At 38.4% G+C, this 16,738-nt stretch overlaps 1 protein-coding gene across 8 annotated transcripts in view; it reads left to right on the forward strand.

The window, feature by feature from the left end:
• The window catches only part of LTBP1 (latent transforming growth factor beta binding protein 1), a 196,397-nt gene that overhangs the window by 88,228 nt on the left and 91,431 nt on the right, over positions 1-16,738 (forward strand). For 7 of the 8 annotated variants that reach the window (XM_062629565.1, XM_062629567.1, XM_062629568.1 and 4 more), the window contains 2 exons: positions 1,714-1,938; positions 5,238-5,515. In XM_062629565.1, coding sequence (XP_062485549.1) covers positions 1,714-1,938; positions 5,238-5,515 — 503 coding nt within the window. The remainder of the gene's footprint in view (positions 1-1,713; positions 1,939-5,237; positions 5,516-16,738) is intronic. The other variant, XM_062629570.1, reaches the window with a different exon arrangement.

Genomic DNA, 16,738 nt, shown 5'->3' on the forward strand with positions numbered 1-16,738 from the left:
GAAGTAACAGCCACTCTTTAAGGATGTCTTCTATTCATTCAGGTGAAATTCCAACAGCACTGGTACCCAGGAAAGTGAAGCCTGCACTGATGGTGGCAGCCTTCCAAAGTCAACTAGGCCTTTTAGCAGAGTGCTCCAGCTTGAAGTACTTTCAGTCAGTTTATATGAAATGAAAATATGAGATAAGAAAAATATGAAATATACATCTGTAGAACAGAGTGGAAGAACAAATCTGGCTGTTTACGTTTGTGTGTAGACCTATCTGGCAACGGGGCATTGCTGTTCCAGACCCTGTCAATACAATATGAGGGTGCTCTGTGACAAGCTGGGCTGATTGTGCTGTTTCATGAGCACTCTTTTTGGGCCAAATGAATTACGCAGCTGGGTTGGAGCTCTTTGAGCTGCTGAATGCCTTACTTTGTCTTCTTGCAACACGCAACACAAGGGTACCTTTTCCAGTACTGACGTTTTATGTTACTAATAATGGCAATAGGCTGTGGTTGTCCAGAGATTACTCTACTTGGAATAGTAAGTACTAGGTTCCTAATTAGGTTGCATTCTCCCCAGTTTCTCATTTTTATTGTAATTCGGTATAGACTGAGCAAGAAGTCCACCAAAAGGCCATAATTACAGCAAAGTCTAGATTTTTATTTATTTATTTTTAGTCTGAATCTTATCCTAGAGCTGACAAATGGACACCGTGTGGTATTTCTGAAGAATTCTTTGGTTTCTCAAAAAATTACCTTAGTTTGTCTTGCACAAAAACTCAGTGTTTTTTCTGTTGTTTTTCCATCATTTAGTTCTTCAAAATGTTGACAGCTCAGCTAGATTATGGTTGATTATAAAGTCTCACATTGTATTTTTAGAAAGTGCTGAACCGTGCCTTATTACTGTCTGTAGCTGAGTTAAGAAATGTTTTCATTTGATGTTGACATTTTTCATGTTTCACTTGATCATTTATATTGTTGTAATGTGCAAGTACTAGCTGGTACAGAAGTAATTACCCTTGTCTTTATATTGCAGTTAAAATATTTTAATACTTTGGAATTTGTCTCTGAAATAATTTGAGTAGAATCTCTCAATATTTTTATTATCTGTGTGGGTGGGTATACAAATTAACGTGTTTTATTGGAGAGATAAATGTTAAGCAAAAATCTGGATACTCAGTATGACACGGTTTTCCAGAGTACAACCAAAACTTAAAGTGAAAATGGAAAATTTATCCTTAGTATTGTCTACTTCTTGGTGAGTTTTTGCACAGTCTTCCAGGGAAGTGTAGATGGTCCAGGGTTTTTGAAAACGGACTAAATAAAAATACCTGTACAAAACTATGATTAAGATGTGCAGCCAAGCAGTACATTAATTTAACATCTTGCTTAATAGCCTAATGAGCTAAAATAGCCAGAATTTCTAAGGGGAGAATGTGCTTAGCGTGGTTGTCATGGAGAGAAGATGCAAAATAGGCAGAGGTCAAAAGGAGGGTTTGTCATTGGAAGAAGGTGTGAACAGGCAGAGATCACAAGGAGGGGAAGGGAAGTGGTTCTACCACAAGGCAATTAAAAGCACATGTCAGATGGATATTCATTCCTCAGATGCTCTAGGAATTAAGGGCCCAGCCCTACTCATTTTATACTCAACTTGTGTGTGATGTGTGGTCAGGTAATACTAAAGCTGAAGTCATTAACAAAATTTTTATTTCTTTTTTAATTTCAGTCATTTGCCACCTTCCGTGCATGAATGGAGGCCAGTGTAGCTCTAGAGATAAATGCCAGTGCCCTCCTAATTATACCGGTAAACTCTGTCAGATCCCTGTACAGACTGCCAATGCTCAAAAACTCTACCATCACCCACAACAAGTGAACAAGGCTGTAGGATCACAAATTATCCACTCTACTCATACTCTACCCCTGACGATGTCTGGACAGCAAGGTGTTAAAGGTAACATTTTTCTTGATAGACATTTTTACCTTTAGAGTTGATTTTATTAATTTTATGAATATTATTTAATTAATTTTATCTTAGGTATCCAACCAGTAAAGACAATGATCTATCTACCTAGTGTGAATCTTGACACACAACTTAAGTCATGAGCTCATCAGAATGACTAGAAAGTATTTTGCTTAATGGCTGAAATAATAAGCAATAACAGTGCTATTGAAAAGAGTTTATAGGTAAACTTAATTTGCTTTCAGTGGAATCTAATGCAGATTACAGAGCCTAAGGATAATGCAGGGGCCTTCTTCAAGGAGTTCAGGCATGTTCAAAAAGAGAATGATTCTGGCTGAACAGAGTCCATAAATTGCAGTATACCTAGATAGAAAGTAGCATGTAGTTTTTTGATTTCTAGTGGAGGGAAGTGAAAATGCTTTTCAACATAACAAAATTTAAATCAATGTAAAAGTAAAACTACCATCCATGTTTATCTTTGTTATATCACTTGGTAGAGTCTATAAGTTAGTTTTATGGTGAACTTCTTAGTGTAGGTAGGCCATGATATGATTCAATTAAATAGAACATTCTTTCCAGGTCATATACCAATATCATATAAAAACGGTAGGGATTTCCTACTGCTAATGCTGTGAAGAAGGCAGAGCATCAGAAACAGGAAAAGCTGTAATGTTAATCACATTTTGTCCAGGCAAATAATGTTTGAATTGCCAGATTGCTTTTTCTTTCTTGTCAAGGGTGTTTTTAACAATTACCTCTCCAAGATTGTTGCCTCTGAGTGAAAACAAAATATATGGGGGAAAGATGTGAGGAGGCTCAGTTGTTGGCAACTAGTGGCTGAATAACTTTGCAAAAAGAGGCCAAACTATTTGTGTGATTGTGATAAAACGTAATCTAATGTAGTATTTCTGTTTCCAGAAAGGGACATAGCTGTGAAGGAAGTGTTGACAGTATTCTCCTGGAAACACAATATTTTATAAACGTTTTTAAATATCTGCTCCATCTGTTCAATGGATTTGTTCTCTAGGGACTGCTACACAGTCCACTGGGAAATATTTTCCGCTGACTTGATGGAGTATTAGTCCCTAAAGCTACCCAGAACTTTTCTGATTCTAAAAGACAAAAAAAATGGGAGGAGAGGGAAAGGAGAATGGAATTTATAATTACCTAGACACTTAGCAAAGCAGCAATTTATTTCTGTGTCTGTTTCATTCCTGAACAAATTATTTTAGACAATATGGTGGACCATAAAATAATTTTAAGACACAGGTTTTTTTTTCAGATTTGGAGGTGCTGTCTTAAAACACACAAAAGACTTCTCATTGCTGAAGAGTCTGACCTCTTAAATATTTTTTTTTCCTGGCCCTCAAGTCCTCATCAGAACCATCAGCAGTCAGAATGCCTTTTCTTCTCTTTACATGCCCAAATGCGGATGTTGGATTGTTGACAGAGGAATGTTTCTTTTCTTCTTTCAAGGAAAGAATAAAACATTTTATCCTGAAATGGCTGGCAAAAATAAAAAATAATCAGCACATCTAGGCACTGATCCAAGACCTGGAGAGGATCATGGTAATAATACTACATGGGAGGAACCAGCCTAAATTTGATGTTTTAAGCATCTGAACATCTCCAGGTGGATTAATGGATTAAAGCAGTGCATTTCAGAGATTTCTTTTGAGGGCTAATATATTTTGTAGATTTATCAGCTGGATGGAGAAACTAGTTGAAGAGATCTATCTTCATACATAAAAATGTATGTTAGTAGTTACATTGGGGTGAGTTTTGTTCTTTCCACAGCCAGACTATGCAAAACCAGTCTAATAGCGTAAGAAGGGCTTTATGGCTGCTCCTTGTAACACCGGACCTTTCCTTGTGAGTGTACCTGTAACAGAACTCATGCAGCATAAGTTTTGCTTGAAGGTTGTTTTCTGATACAGGCAAGATCTGAAGAGCTGTTAGGGCTCTGCTGCCACGTTTTGCTGACTTTCTGCTACTTTATTGCTGATGTTTCATCTGCAATATGTTTTTCATATTTTCATAAATGAAACAATGCAAGGCAGAGTAAAAATAGGTTTGTTTCTTTTAAGGAATTCCTGTGTGAGACTGATTAATACTAAAAATGTTCCTAGAGAAATAAAAGTAATATGAAAATCAAAAGCTATCTCTACAAAATTATGTAATTTTAAAACACCTAAATAAATGAAATACACTTCCTTGGAAGTGGAGCTGTGAGGTTGAAATAAGAACTGAAAATCAAGTTCCTAAGAAGCCCAGTCAAGTTCCAAAGAGCAGTCTGGCCTCCTGGACTCAAGGACACGATTCAGAAGACTCAACAATCCCGTATGTGTTGTAGGAAAAGTATGTCAGGTGATAATTTTTGGTTCTTGATGTTTGGAAGGGCTGTTAGGTCTAATGGATTGGCTGGCCTCAAGTAGTCTGTGCAGTACATGCTGACCAGATAGACCCAGTCAGACAAAGTAAATGCTAACTGTTACGCAACTTACAAACTATAGAACTTTGTACACATCTCTCCTGTCTGTTCCCTCTCCCCTGTCAGTAATTTAAGTTACATGTTTAAAGGGCATCCAATGAAAAGAGGCTTGAGGGCCAGAAACAGTTCTGTGCACATTACATTGACAGGAGGGTCTCAGTCTATATACCCAGACTTAAAACTACAACTGTATTTAAAACCAGAAGTATCTGAAAAACATTTCCTCCCTCTTTATGTGCCAAATCCTGAATTCAAAGTTCAGCAAAGGGAGTGGTGATTTTAGATGGTTGAGTTGCTGGCAACTCTTTCAGGGGCAAACTCGGGACTTGGCAGGTATATAAAGGTGAAGAGATGAAATCTGAAGCTGTTTCTCTGTTCCAGAGAAAGATGATGGATCTGAAAAAGAAAATAAAGCTTACTATATATCCAAAAATAACCCAGTACAGTTTGAATTCTGGAACTTTGAATGGGATTCTTATTACACAGTATGACCACAAATATTAATGTCACACAAGCCAATTTGGACATCCGTGTTTGTGCAGCAGTCTTTACAGTCCTATAATGTCATTCTTTCCTGTGTGCAGTTTTCATTTTCTTGCTTTGTTAATGAGTGTCTATGTGTTCTTTCATCCTTCCCTCTAACCCCTAAATTTGGATGTCATTTATATTTCACTCCCTTTATGGCACTCTGTAAAAATTCTGATGTACAAAAATAAATGTCTTAGAGGTGCCTAAAATACCTTTTTTGACATATTTTACTACCAATTTTTCTTACGTGTTTTTCCTTCAATTATTTTAGTGAAGTTCCCTCCTAACATAGTGAATATCCATGTGAAACATCCCCCTGAAGCCTCAGTTCAGATCCATCAAGTTTCAAGAATTGACAGCACATCAACAGGACAAAAAGCGAAAGTACCTCAGCCAGTACATCCACAGGTCTCTTACCAAGGTCTTCCGTATCAGAAGACCCAGAAAGGACATTCTGCTTACACAAATCAACAACCCATTCCTCATATGTTTCCTGTTTCAGTTAAAACTCAGCTTGGGCGCTGCTTCCAAGAGACTGTTGGGACCCAGGTAAGAAAATTGTGCTCAGGCTTTTGAGACAGGTAGTTTTAAAACAATATTATAGAGGAAGGAAAAATTTTCACTCATCCCTGGGAAAGGACACATTTGTTATTATTTTCCAAAAGAAAATGATTTTGAGGCTATAAAATTGTTACAAGACAGCATTGTTCTGAACATCCTTTTCCTTCAAGCTAGTATCCTTATTTTCTGTGGACTTGGATCCCTGATGTTCTGATTTTGGTTATTCTAGCCTATTCTTTGCTTTTCTATTTACAAGCTATTTCTGCAAATAAAAAACCACTACTTAAATCCTAGCTTTATCTTTCCTGATTGAGCAACTAAGGTTATACCATCTTCCGCACCTTGTACTGTCCTTTGGTTTAATGTTAATTTGGTTTTTCGCATGTGTATCTCAATAGCCAGTATTTTTCCAGGAGCTGCAGTTTGCATTGAAATTCCTATTCAACAACTTTGTATGAATTACAGTATTGTAGGCTAATATTTTGAATCTGTTGAAATGTGACCATTGAATGGGATAAAAAAAACACCAGAAAAGCCAATGGAATGTTTGCTAGAGCAATAAAATCTTAGTTCAGTTTAAAGTAATATGTTCACATCAGTTTTTACATTTGACTATTCAAAGTTGCACATCTTCCTTCAGCTCTTGAAAGCATTTTAATAAGTGACACAGCATTATCATCTTTGCGTATCTGTGTAAATATAAAGAGAGAGGGGAAAAACTCGTATGTAGATAGATTGCTGAAAAGTTAGCAAGACCCTGTGATTTATTGCTTAGCACTGTGCTGAAATCTAATGTTTTGAGATCAATTTTTTTTTGTTAGCTGAATGTGGGCTTCAGACTGAAATTTTTTGGGAGGTTTTAGAAAAATCATTTTTTCTTTTTTTTTAGGGATGATGTTAAAGAATGAATATGCTGGTTTACTCAGGTTAAAAAAAAATAATTTATGACTGAAGGTTTGGTGAAGATTTGGATCATCTATATGCTTTGAAGTAGAAGCTTAAATTTACTACAAAGATCAGTCTGCTTTTGGTCCTTCCAGTAACATGAACCCAAAGTTCGCTGATTTTCAAGCATCTGAAAATATTTTTCCAATATATTCCACAAATATTTGGATTTCACCTGCACAGAGCATGGTGAAATGCATCCCTGAAATGCATAACTGGAGCAAAATGTCCTTTACAAGTGTTCTAGCTGTCAGTGAATGCTGTGATGCCCAGCATTAGAATAGAAGGAAACTTCCTTGTGACTCCCAAGCAGCACTCATGCCCTGGAAATAAAAAAAAGGGTGGGAGAAGGGGAGGGTAGGGGAAGAAGAGACTTGACTCACAGGGGCATGGAGCTTTGGAGAGGATCGGTGATGGGGAACAGGAAGAAGCAGGATGCAGTCAGAAGCAGGGTGAGAGTAGGCAGGTGGCAGATCCCAAGATAGTGATAGCAGTTACCTTCTGAAACCTCATTCTGAAATCACAGTTTCTTCATCTGTCATCCTTTGCCAGCTCCAAAGAATAAACTTTTTTTTCTGGAAAATGTTTTCTCTTTTTCTCTTCCCCTTTCAGTGACTGGCTTCTCCAAGGTATTGTAGCATTCCTACTAGTGACATAATAAACTCTAGTCAGAAGTCAGTGGTGTGGAAGTAAAGATTCCAAAGTCTGTTTATGCTAGGTCACCACGTAAGGGTGTTTAAAAACTTAATTCTGAAAGAAATGCAGTGGAAGATGTAGATTTTAAATGTTGTCATGGCCCAAGAATGTTTCTAGAAGAGCAGAGTTAACTTTGTGTATGGAACATTAAAGGCTAGTACTCACTAATTGTTAAATGCTTCATTTGGGATCCAGTGTTTATTTATACTGATGAGCTCTTCATCCTTGTCTGTTTCAGGAACAGTAAAACCATGGATTTGTTCTTTGAACAAGTGTGGAAGCACATGTTCAAATGAAAGTTCATGGATTTTACATGACAAATGAAGCAGGACCTGTGTCAAACAACCTTTGTTTCTCTGTTGTTTCCTAAGAATGAGAGATCTAGCAAATACAGCATTGTAAAGTGCAATCATAAAATTCTGGAAATAATTATGATCATTAATAGTTGTTTGTTATTAATTTGTATTTCTGTTTACACTTATATCATAGAGTCATAGAATGGTTTAGGTTAGAAAGGACCTTAAGATCATCTGGTTCCACCCACCTGCCATGGGCAGGGACACCTCACACTAGACTGTGTTGCCCAAGCCTCTGTCCAGCCTTGCCTTGAACACTGCCAGGGATGGAGCATTCACCATGTCTTTGGGCAGCCTGTTCCAGTACCTCACCACCCTCTCAGTAAATAATTTCTTCCTTATATCTAACCTGAACTTCCCCTGTTTAAGTTTAAACTCATTACCCCTTGTCTTATCACTACAGTCCCTGATGAAAGGTCCTTCTCCAGCATCTTTGTAGGCCCCTTAAGATATTAGAAAGCTGCTATGAGGTCACCACACAGCCTTCTCCAGGATGAACTGCCCCAGTTCTCTTAGCCTGTCTTCGTATAGGAGGTGCTCCAGCCCCCTTATTGTCCTCAGGACAAATTTTCTTCCTCAGTGTTAGACTTGGAATTTTTTATCTCCTCTCTTCTGCTTGAGCAGTTTCCTGCCTGTTCTTTCTGCCACATGCATGAGTGGGATATTTTAAATGAAATAGTGTCATGGTTTAAGCCCAGTCAGCAACTCAGTCACGCAGCCCCCTCTCTCACTCCTCCCCCTTCCTCCCTCCCCACTCCCAGAGGGTTGGGGAGGAGAATGGAAAGAATGTAACTCCCACGGGTTGAGATAAGAACAGCCCAGTAACTAAGGTATAACACAAAACCACTGCTGCTACCACCAATAATAATAATGACAAGGGAAATAACAAGGGAAGAGAATACAGCTGCTCCCCACCCACCAAGTGATACCCAGCCTGACCGGAGCAATGATCTAGCCCTTCCGGGTAACCGCCCCCAGTTCTACATCCTGGGCATGATGTGCTGTGGTATGGAATACCTCTTTGGCTAGTTTGGGTCAGGTGTTCTGTTTCTGCTTACTCCCGGCTTCCCCTCATCCCTGCCAGAGCATGAGACTCAGAAAGTCCTTGGTCAGAGTAAATGTTACTGAGCAACAACTAAAAAGATCAGTGTTATCAGTGCTGTTCCCAGGCTGAAGGTCAAAACCACAGCACTGCACCAGATACTAAGAAGAAAAAATGACTGCTACTGCTGAACCTAGGACACATAGCTAAAACTTTGTGTCCTGTGCATGCCCCTCACATTACAGTGGTTTTGAAACTAAAGCTTATTCAACCAAAAGACAGTAACATGTTCCTTGTAAAGTGGGAGAAAAATGAAAGTAAGCTTGCATTGCCCTCATACCTGACTTGGGATCCTGCTAAATGTTCAGTCTCCTATTTATAATTTAAATCTTTTTTTTCAGTATTTCTCTGGAAAAAATGTGGTTTCCATGCTCTCAAGAAAAGGTTGTGCCTCCCAGTTTAGAATAGTGCATGTTCTCATTTTTTTTTACAAATTTCATTGATCCTTTTTCAGTGTCAGTCTTGGAGAAGAGCATAGTAAGGATTTCTGAGACTTTTTGTTATTTAATTTAATGGTTCGGTTTAGAACGAGAATTGTAGTATGGCATTTTTGTAGAGCATTCATTGAGACCTTGCACAAATATAGGTTTAAGTGATTCATTCACTTGAATCTGAATTCTAAAAGAATTTGGTTTTCCATTTCTTTGATGCTTGTTTTGATAAATGTGAGGATTCTCTATCTGTTCAGACAAGATGCTAAACTGATCTTTCCCTGTGAGTAGTGACGTGTCACAAGTCCATTCTGGGGTTTATGCTGGTTAATATGAATGTCTGTACTTTTTTTCAACAGTCATCAGTGTTTTACATTTATTTTTTGTAGGGTGGATTGTATGTTTGGCTTCAGAAATGTTTTATTAAATGTCCCAGGATCAGAGGGGACTTTACCATCTACAGAGCACATTGATGGAAGGATATGTGTGTGGCCTCTTGTAGGCAAATTGATCAAGTTAACAAAGACTTTGCTGAAATTACTTTTGGTCCAGGCTAAAAGTACAGGATGAAACCAGTATTAGAATCTCTGCTGTGATTTTTGTATGTATGTCACCTCTACCATTCTATGATTCTCTCCAACTTTGTTTTCTCCTTGAATTTCAGCTGGTCTTCAATTATAGGTCCTTTGCTTTTAATGCTTTGGGTTTCTTCCCAACTTTCTGTGGAATATTTTTCAACTCCCAACACATTCCTCTGCACCCCACCTTAGTTAAATTCCTTTAATGTATCTCATCAAAAAACAGTAGTCCTGTAAAAACAGTAGGATAGTTGCTGTACTCAAATCCCAAGAGAGCAGGGGCGTATTTTCTGCAGTGCATTTCCAGCAGTGTGCACAGTGTTAAAGTCAGCAACTGGAGCCACCCTGAACTAAAGCTTGGAGGACATTCTGGTGCAAATAGTTGAAGAATCTAGTTGTATTCTCAGACCTTCAATCAATCCTAATTAACAACAGCTCTTCCAGACCTCCTGTTGATGTAGTTGTACTGTCTCATGCCCATGAGGAAAGATTAAGTGATATGTGAAAATGTCAGTCTACAAGCTTAGAAGGACAGGAGGAGAGAGATAGGGGCTAGAGGAATTAAATTTCATACTTTTAGAATAAAGATGTATGGTTTAATAAATACATATACACATGTATGTATGTATTGCTTAATTGTGAGTGGTTTCTGAAGTGTCCTCAGCATTGAGAAATAGAGTGAAAAGAGCAACTGTAAAAGTAGTATTAGTATTTCAAATTTTTAAAAGCAATATGGGAAACAAATAATGTTCTTGATGGTTCTCTTTTCTGTTCAAGTCAGTTCACTTTTCCTGGCTGCCTCTATTTTCTCTAAGTGGAACACTTAGCAATTATTTCTCCTATGGGAGATGTTAATGGTGATCGCTCCAGGATAGCTTACCATGTTATATGATAGCTTACTGTGATATGACCTGTAAAAGCTGTGGTTCATCAAATGCTTTCCTAGTACCAAAAAGATTTTTGCAGGTTGTATAATAAGCTAACAGTTAAGCTACAGGCCAGAAACTTCTCGTTGTCATGAAAATGTAGGAAATAAACCTTTACCTAAACTTGCACCTTATTATATAGAAAATTACATTGAGAAAACAGAGCCTTGAAGTTGTGAAACAGATGCAATGGAAGCAGTAGGATAAAAAAAAACAAACACTTAAGATGGAGAATGGTGAATTTCTGGGGAGCACTGTATATTACAGTGTCTTCAAAAGCTGGAGACTGGATGTGGTGTCCTGCAAGGTCCTTTACAGCCATGTAGTCCTATATTTCTGAAATCCAAGGAGTTAGTCATCTTAGACCACTGATTGTTTACATCATATTTAAAAAGCAAGCATATAAGATTATGATGTTTCTCTTCTGTAATTCCCCCTGTTTGGCTGATTTTTATTTTGATTCTACTAAAAATACTTTTATTATGACACAGATTATCTCTTTATTTCCTAAAATACTTCTACAGTGTCAGTGGTGCGCCTAGTAAAGATTGTGTTGGTAATCTTGAGTCCTGTTAATTTTGCATATGAGTATTGAGAAAAGAATGCAGATGCCTACCATCTGTCAGAATTAATATAATTAAGCATCACTTTTTTGCCAAGGTCACTTTGAAGTGTCTACTAAGATACTCGTGTTTTCATATAGTTACTGCATTTCAGTATTTAGACTAAAAAAAGTAACTTTTTCTTCAAAATTGGTTTGTCCCTTTATTTGCTTAACTGTAAAGAGGGAGACATTTTTTGCAAGCAGCATGAAATTGGAGAAGCTGGTATTTCCAAATTTCTCTAAAGCAGACTCTTTCTGACTAGATTTGCAAGTAATGCTGTTCATTTCAGCAGATATTTTCGAGTACCAGTTTTACTAAAGGAGATTTCTGGTCAACTCAGCACCTGTAATATAAGAACAAAATTAGAAAGGAGTTGTTATTCTAAAGAGACAGATACTGAAGTTGCTTATCTGGCTGAAGGCAACGTATGCCTGAATGTCCATAAAAGAAGCTGGCTAAGAAGTCATGTCTGTCTACACTTGTTCATTGCTCCTCACTGTCCCTCAGTTGTGCTGTGCAACTGCTGAGAGGAGCCGCACTGTTCTCTAAAGTGATCACTGAAAGAATTTAAAAATTACTGTCTCTGATCCCTCCTTTTATTGAGGTATTTTAAATTCAGATCAGTTACAGGTTGCAGTGTTTTGGGTCTATGTCCCACTCCTTCCTTGTCCGTTGTTTGCTAAATAATGCTTTCTGCTTCCCTTGCAAAGTACTTTGAAAGGTGCTGCAGAAAAGATCTGTACTTGATAAGAATGCCTGAATTAGAGTAGCTCTGTTATTGAGGTGAAATCTGGTGTATTATAGTAATACTTTGACAAATCATATTAAAGAAAAACATATTAGCTATAGCAGACAATGGAAACTTATTTTTATATATTTTTTAAAATGAAGCTAAATAACATTAATGGTGAATACTTGTAAAAGCTTACTGAAAATTATAAAGGTTATCAATTTTTTCAGTGTGATCAAAACATATATGCATTCAAATGTGTCCTCGGTTCAGCATATGATAACTCTTAATACACAACCTAAGGTATAGATACTACTACATGCAATGACTTTAGTGTATGTAGTCTGGAGGCAATGACAGTAGTAATATCCCAGTTGAAATCGTTCATTCAGTTGTACAAATATCATTGTTTAGTTTTAGCAAAACATTTCCTATGGAGGTAAATTTCAGGTATTTTCATTTTTTGACAGGTGTATGAAATGAACTTCCCTATTCATATCCCTTAGGCAGGAAAAAATGATACAAGTAAAATTCTGTGCCTTATCCTGGTACTTTTTTTCTTAAAGCAGTTTTAAAACTTTTTTTTTTTAGAATAGTCTTAAAAATACCATCCCATAAAATAACTGTCTGGAATTCCTTGAAGCTCATGGTTTGGCTTATGAACTTCTTAAACAAATAGACTGTCAGAAATCAGTGCGGATTCATTTCCAGGGTTAATGCTTCATTCGCAATAGATTCTTTGCAAGACCAGTACCCTGAAATATCAGAAGATTAAAGATGTATCAGATACCAAAAACACCAAACATTGTTTTAATTACTCAAATATAAGAAAGCTGGATAATTTTTACTTGCCTACGAAGAATGTTCTGCTAAAGCCAAAACAAATTCTCTACCAGTTCTTTTAGAAAGTCTGGAAGTATTTAAGTTTTTCTCCTCTGCTTATGAGACAATGCCTGTTAGTGAACCAGCACTAACAGGCATTCATGGGGTAATAGTCTTCATTTGTAACTACCTGTCATTCAGCTGGTCAGTAAGCTAATTAAGCATGTTCATTAATTGTTTCAGTAATACTGTTTATTAAGTTTGAGGTTTCTTACTCTGTGGTGCCTATAGGAAAAAAAAGAAAAAGCAACAGTCCAAGGTCTGTGCCTGTTGAATAGTTTACAGAAAGTTAAACAGTGTATCCATTCACTTCTGCTATTGTGGTATGTGAAATGCAGTCTTTTGAGCTGAATCCTAGAGTCATTAGCTATTAACCCAGGCAAAGCACCTATCAATTTCAGTCATAATCATGTGACACTCCTTTATTTATGCCTGTTTTGTGGTTTTAACTAACAGCTTATGACAAGGATTTGTAGATGGGTCACGCAGGAGCGGGAGTCCCAGGACATGTGGTCCCTCGGCCAGAATTCTTTGCAGTTGCCCTGGGACCAATTGCCAGATTGGGCTCTCTACTGCACTTTACAGGGAGCTGAATAAATTTCTTCTGCTGCCTTAGCAGAGGGATTTTGAGGATATAATCCTTCCTTTTCCCTGGCATTGAAGAACACATGAAAGCCTGGTGGCAGCGCTCAACTCCAATACTATTAAGCTCCCCAAGACTTGGAGACAGTGCAGAGGCTGGAGTCTGGACAGAGGACCAAAGATATGGTGTGGCTTGGGGTGGTCTTTGTGCACTATCACAGGGTCAGCCAGAACTTCAGTCTATCAGTGGGAATATTCAGTATTTCCTTCAGTTATATAAAATATTGGCATAGAAGCCCAGGCATGCATGGGGAAAAATATGTGGATACAAAACAATACTTTCAGTGTCTGTGAGTGCTTTACCCAGGAAGAACTTTGTTTTATAGCAGTACCATGTGTGCTCATATTGCTGCTACTGCTGAGCCTCTTTTAGCGCAGTTGAGCTCCTTTATACCAATCCTTCATGACTTCTTTGCATTCTGAACCAATAAGAATTATCTGTAAATCATTAGCTTCTGACAGAGGTATCATTCATGAAAATCTATTCTCTTTTCCAGAAGCCCTCAGGAATACAGGCCAGATTAGTTTAAAATGTGTGTGGATGATGGATAGAAAGGTATAAACCTACGCTTAGGGAATGTCATCATCTTCATGCATAGTGTGAGCTGTATGCTTGTCTTTAGCTTCCCTGCTTATTTTAAGTTCATATTTATGTGTTGAAGTTGTGTTGAATGGTGAGACAAACTAAAAATAGTTACGGATTCCTCCAAGTGACCTTCCTAGTCACTTGTGACTCAGAGACTGGAAGAGACTGTGTGAAGAACTAATGAGTTGTTCTCAGTGTGGAAGTGTGTAAGACTCTTGAAGTGGATAGAAATTACCTAAAAGGTTTTGAGATATGTAGAAATAGCTTTGGTTCATTGATGCTTAGGGTTTTGAAAGGGAAGAGCATCTTAAGAAACTGTAGCTGGCTGGGAAACAGTTTGTGCAGTACCATGAGTATTGAAAGTATCTGAAGCATTATCAGATGGACTTCCAACACAGGTTTAGAGAAATCAGGGTTTATTAGTCATAGACAAACTCTGTTTCTGCTTGGCTTAGGACTTTGCAGAGCAGTCATTTTTTTCTGATATATAGCTCCAAAATGACACAGATCTAACACCACTGGGAGTCCCATATGGCAGTTGCTTTTCCTCCCTGGCCGGTTTCTACAATGATCTGCACATTAACAAAGTTATCATTGATTCTTCAAGGTTTAATTCACCAAAGAGGCAGTGAGAGCAGCAGCTTTAATCATTGCCAGTTTTTACTGACAGGACTACAAACCACAGTTGCCAGATGACTCAGACTTTGGCATACTTATTTTTGCTCATGGTTTTTATAAGAAAAATTTGAAAAAATTATGACCACAGAGATCATGATTTTCAGTAGAGTGCAAATGCTGTAGCACCACACCTAAACTAAAAGTGGGCTGTAGTCTATCTTCCTTCTCTTTTATTTTTTTTCTTCTACTTTGTTTTATATGCTTTTAATTTACTGCTACTAAATGACACCTTTTCTGTTCTGGGGGAAAAAGAAAAAAAAACAAAACCAACCAGTCTGTGATGGCATGTTGGCTTTCACGTTAGTGGAGTCTTACCTTGACACAAGCTGCTGGGATGTGTCCTTGATGCTTGTGACCTTGCAGAGAAGCACTGAGTGTTAGATAATGTGCCTTGCTGCCCAAATGCTCCATTTCTGAGATCATAAGGGGAGGTGCAGCACCAGCCTTGATTCCTCCCATTTCTTTTCAGAGAGAGATTTGTGAAACTGAGGTACAAGGTGGGGACAAGAGTCAAGTGCAAAGTGGCTGGCTGGCTCAAAACCAGCCACAGTATATGACTTTAGCAAGTGGCTTCTCTGTCTTTTCAGTAGCAGTCCCAATGCTAGAAAAGGAATTGAGCAACTGTAATTACAAAACTGAGTAGCTGTGATTATAAAGTAGAATGGTGCTTCCTAGAGCATGTTCATGTGAGATGCAAGTTGAGAAACCAGCATTGTGTAAAGATGCAGCATGAATTCTCTGGTTTTAGGACAGCCACTTGGAAGAGAAATTATGAATACTCTTTAGTTGGAGGATTTTTGAGCTTCTGGTAACACAGTAAAATCTATACATCATCTAGCCAAAGGCTGTTGAGAGAGCTAGTTCCAGTTTTGAAAACATCGAAGTTGCTGCAGCAGAGGGAGTTGAGCAGAATTCCCTGTTTGTGCAGCTTGATAACCTTTGTTAAGTGCCAGGCCAAGAGCTGCTTCTTTGAAACAGAACTTAACAGGCTCTGACTGACAAGAAATGGTCAATCTTGTACTAATCCAGCCAGTGCCCAAGACAGTGAAGTGCAAGACAGCCCGACAGACACATATTCAAATAGTGTATGTCTAGACCTGCATCTGAAAGGTGGGAGTTGCTTTGGTAATTTATGGTCTTAACCATCCTGTTATGACTGTTTCTCACCTCTTGGAACATGGGAAAATGTCAGAAGACCCTCTGCAGACAGCAGTGTGAACGTGTGACTCCTGAAGTTCCACAGTAACTGGGCACTCTCTATTAACCTGCTTGGCCACTCTGTTCTTTATGCTGTTCATGTGTCACTCAAAGCAGAAACGGTGCTAACTACTTCTGTATGGATGATGTGCAGAGGCACACCGTAACTTCAGTAAGTTGCCCTGGTACTAAAAACACGTTTCACAAGAGAGGTTTTTACTGGAACAGGATACTCCCAGCTGCTCACACATTCTTTGACAGATGTCTAAGCTTCACATGCAGCAAGTACTGAGCTGCTGCAGGCTGCACTTTACGTTTTGATGTTTAAACAGTGAAGTGGTGCTGCTTTTAATTTGTTGCTGAGATATTTCAGGAGGCATCTGGGGAGCATCTATGGAAAGAGGCAGAGAAGATGGCTGGGCTGAGGCCTTGCCACCCCTCCCAGTGCAAGGAGGGGATGTTCTGATGAGTCAGAGCCCTGACGTTGTGGGGATAGCCTGTTAGTCACACTGTGAAGCTACACAGAGTAACACTGTACTTCAGAAACACCCCTGACTCATGAATGTATGGGAAAGTTGGAGGAAGCTATCAGTGCCTGAGCATTCACACAGGGATGAATGGATGTATGGGAAAGTTGGAGGAAGCTATCAGTGCCTGTGCATTCACACCCAATGCAGAGTGACCAGATTACTAGCTGAAAGTGGAAGAAATCACAAGGCCACAGCCTATTCTGTAGGATGAGCCAGCAATCTTGAGCTGAGAGCTCAGCAGCAGTGAGCATTTGGTCAGAGGTTTGTATGCTGTCAGGAAGGAAGGTTAGATTAGGGAAGATCTGCTCACTCCATATTGAGGATTCA

The sequence above is a fragment of the Pezoporus occidentalis genome, unplaced genomic scaffold, assembly GCF_034315485.1.
Source record: "Pezoporus occidentalis ecotype Australia unplaced genomic scaffold, CSIRO_AGI_Poc_V1 ctg34, whole genome shotgun sequence".
Classification (NCBI taxonomy): domain Eukaryota; kingdom Metazoa; phylum Chordata; class Aves; order Psittaciformes; family Psittacidae; genus Pezoporus; species Pezoporus occidentalis.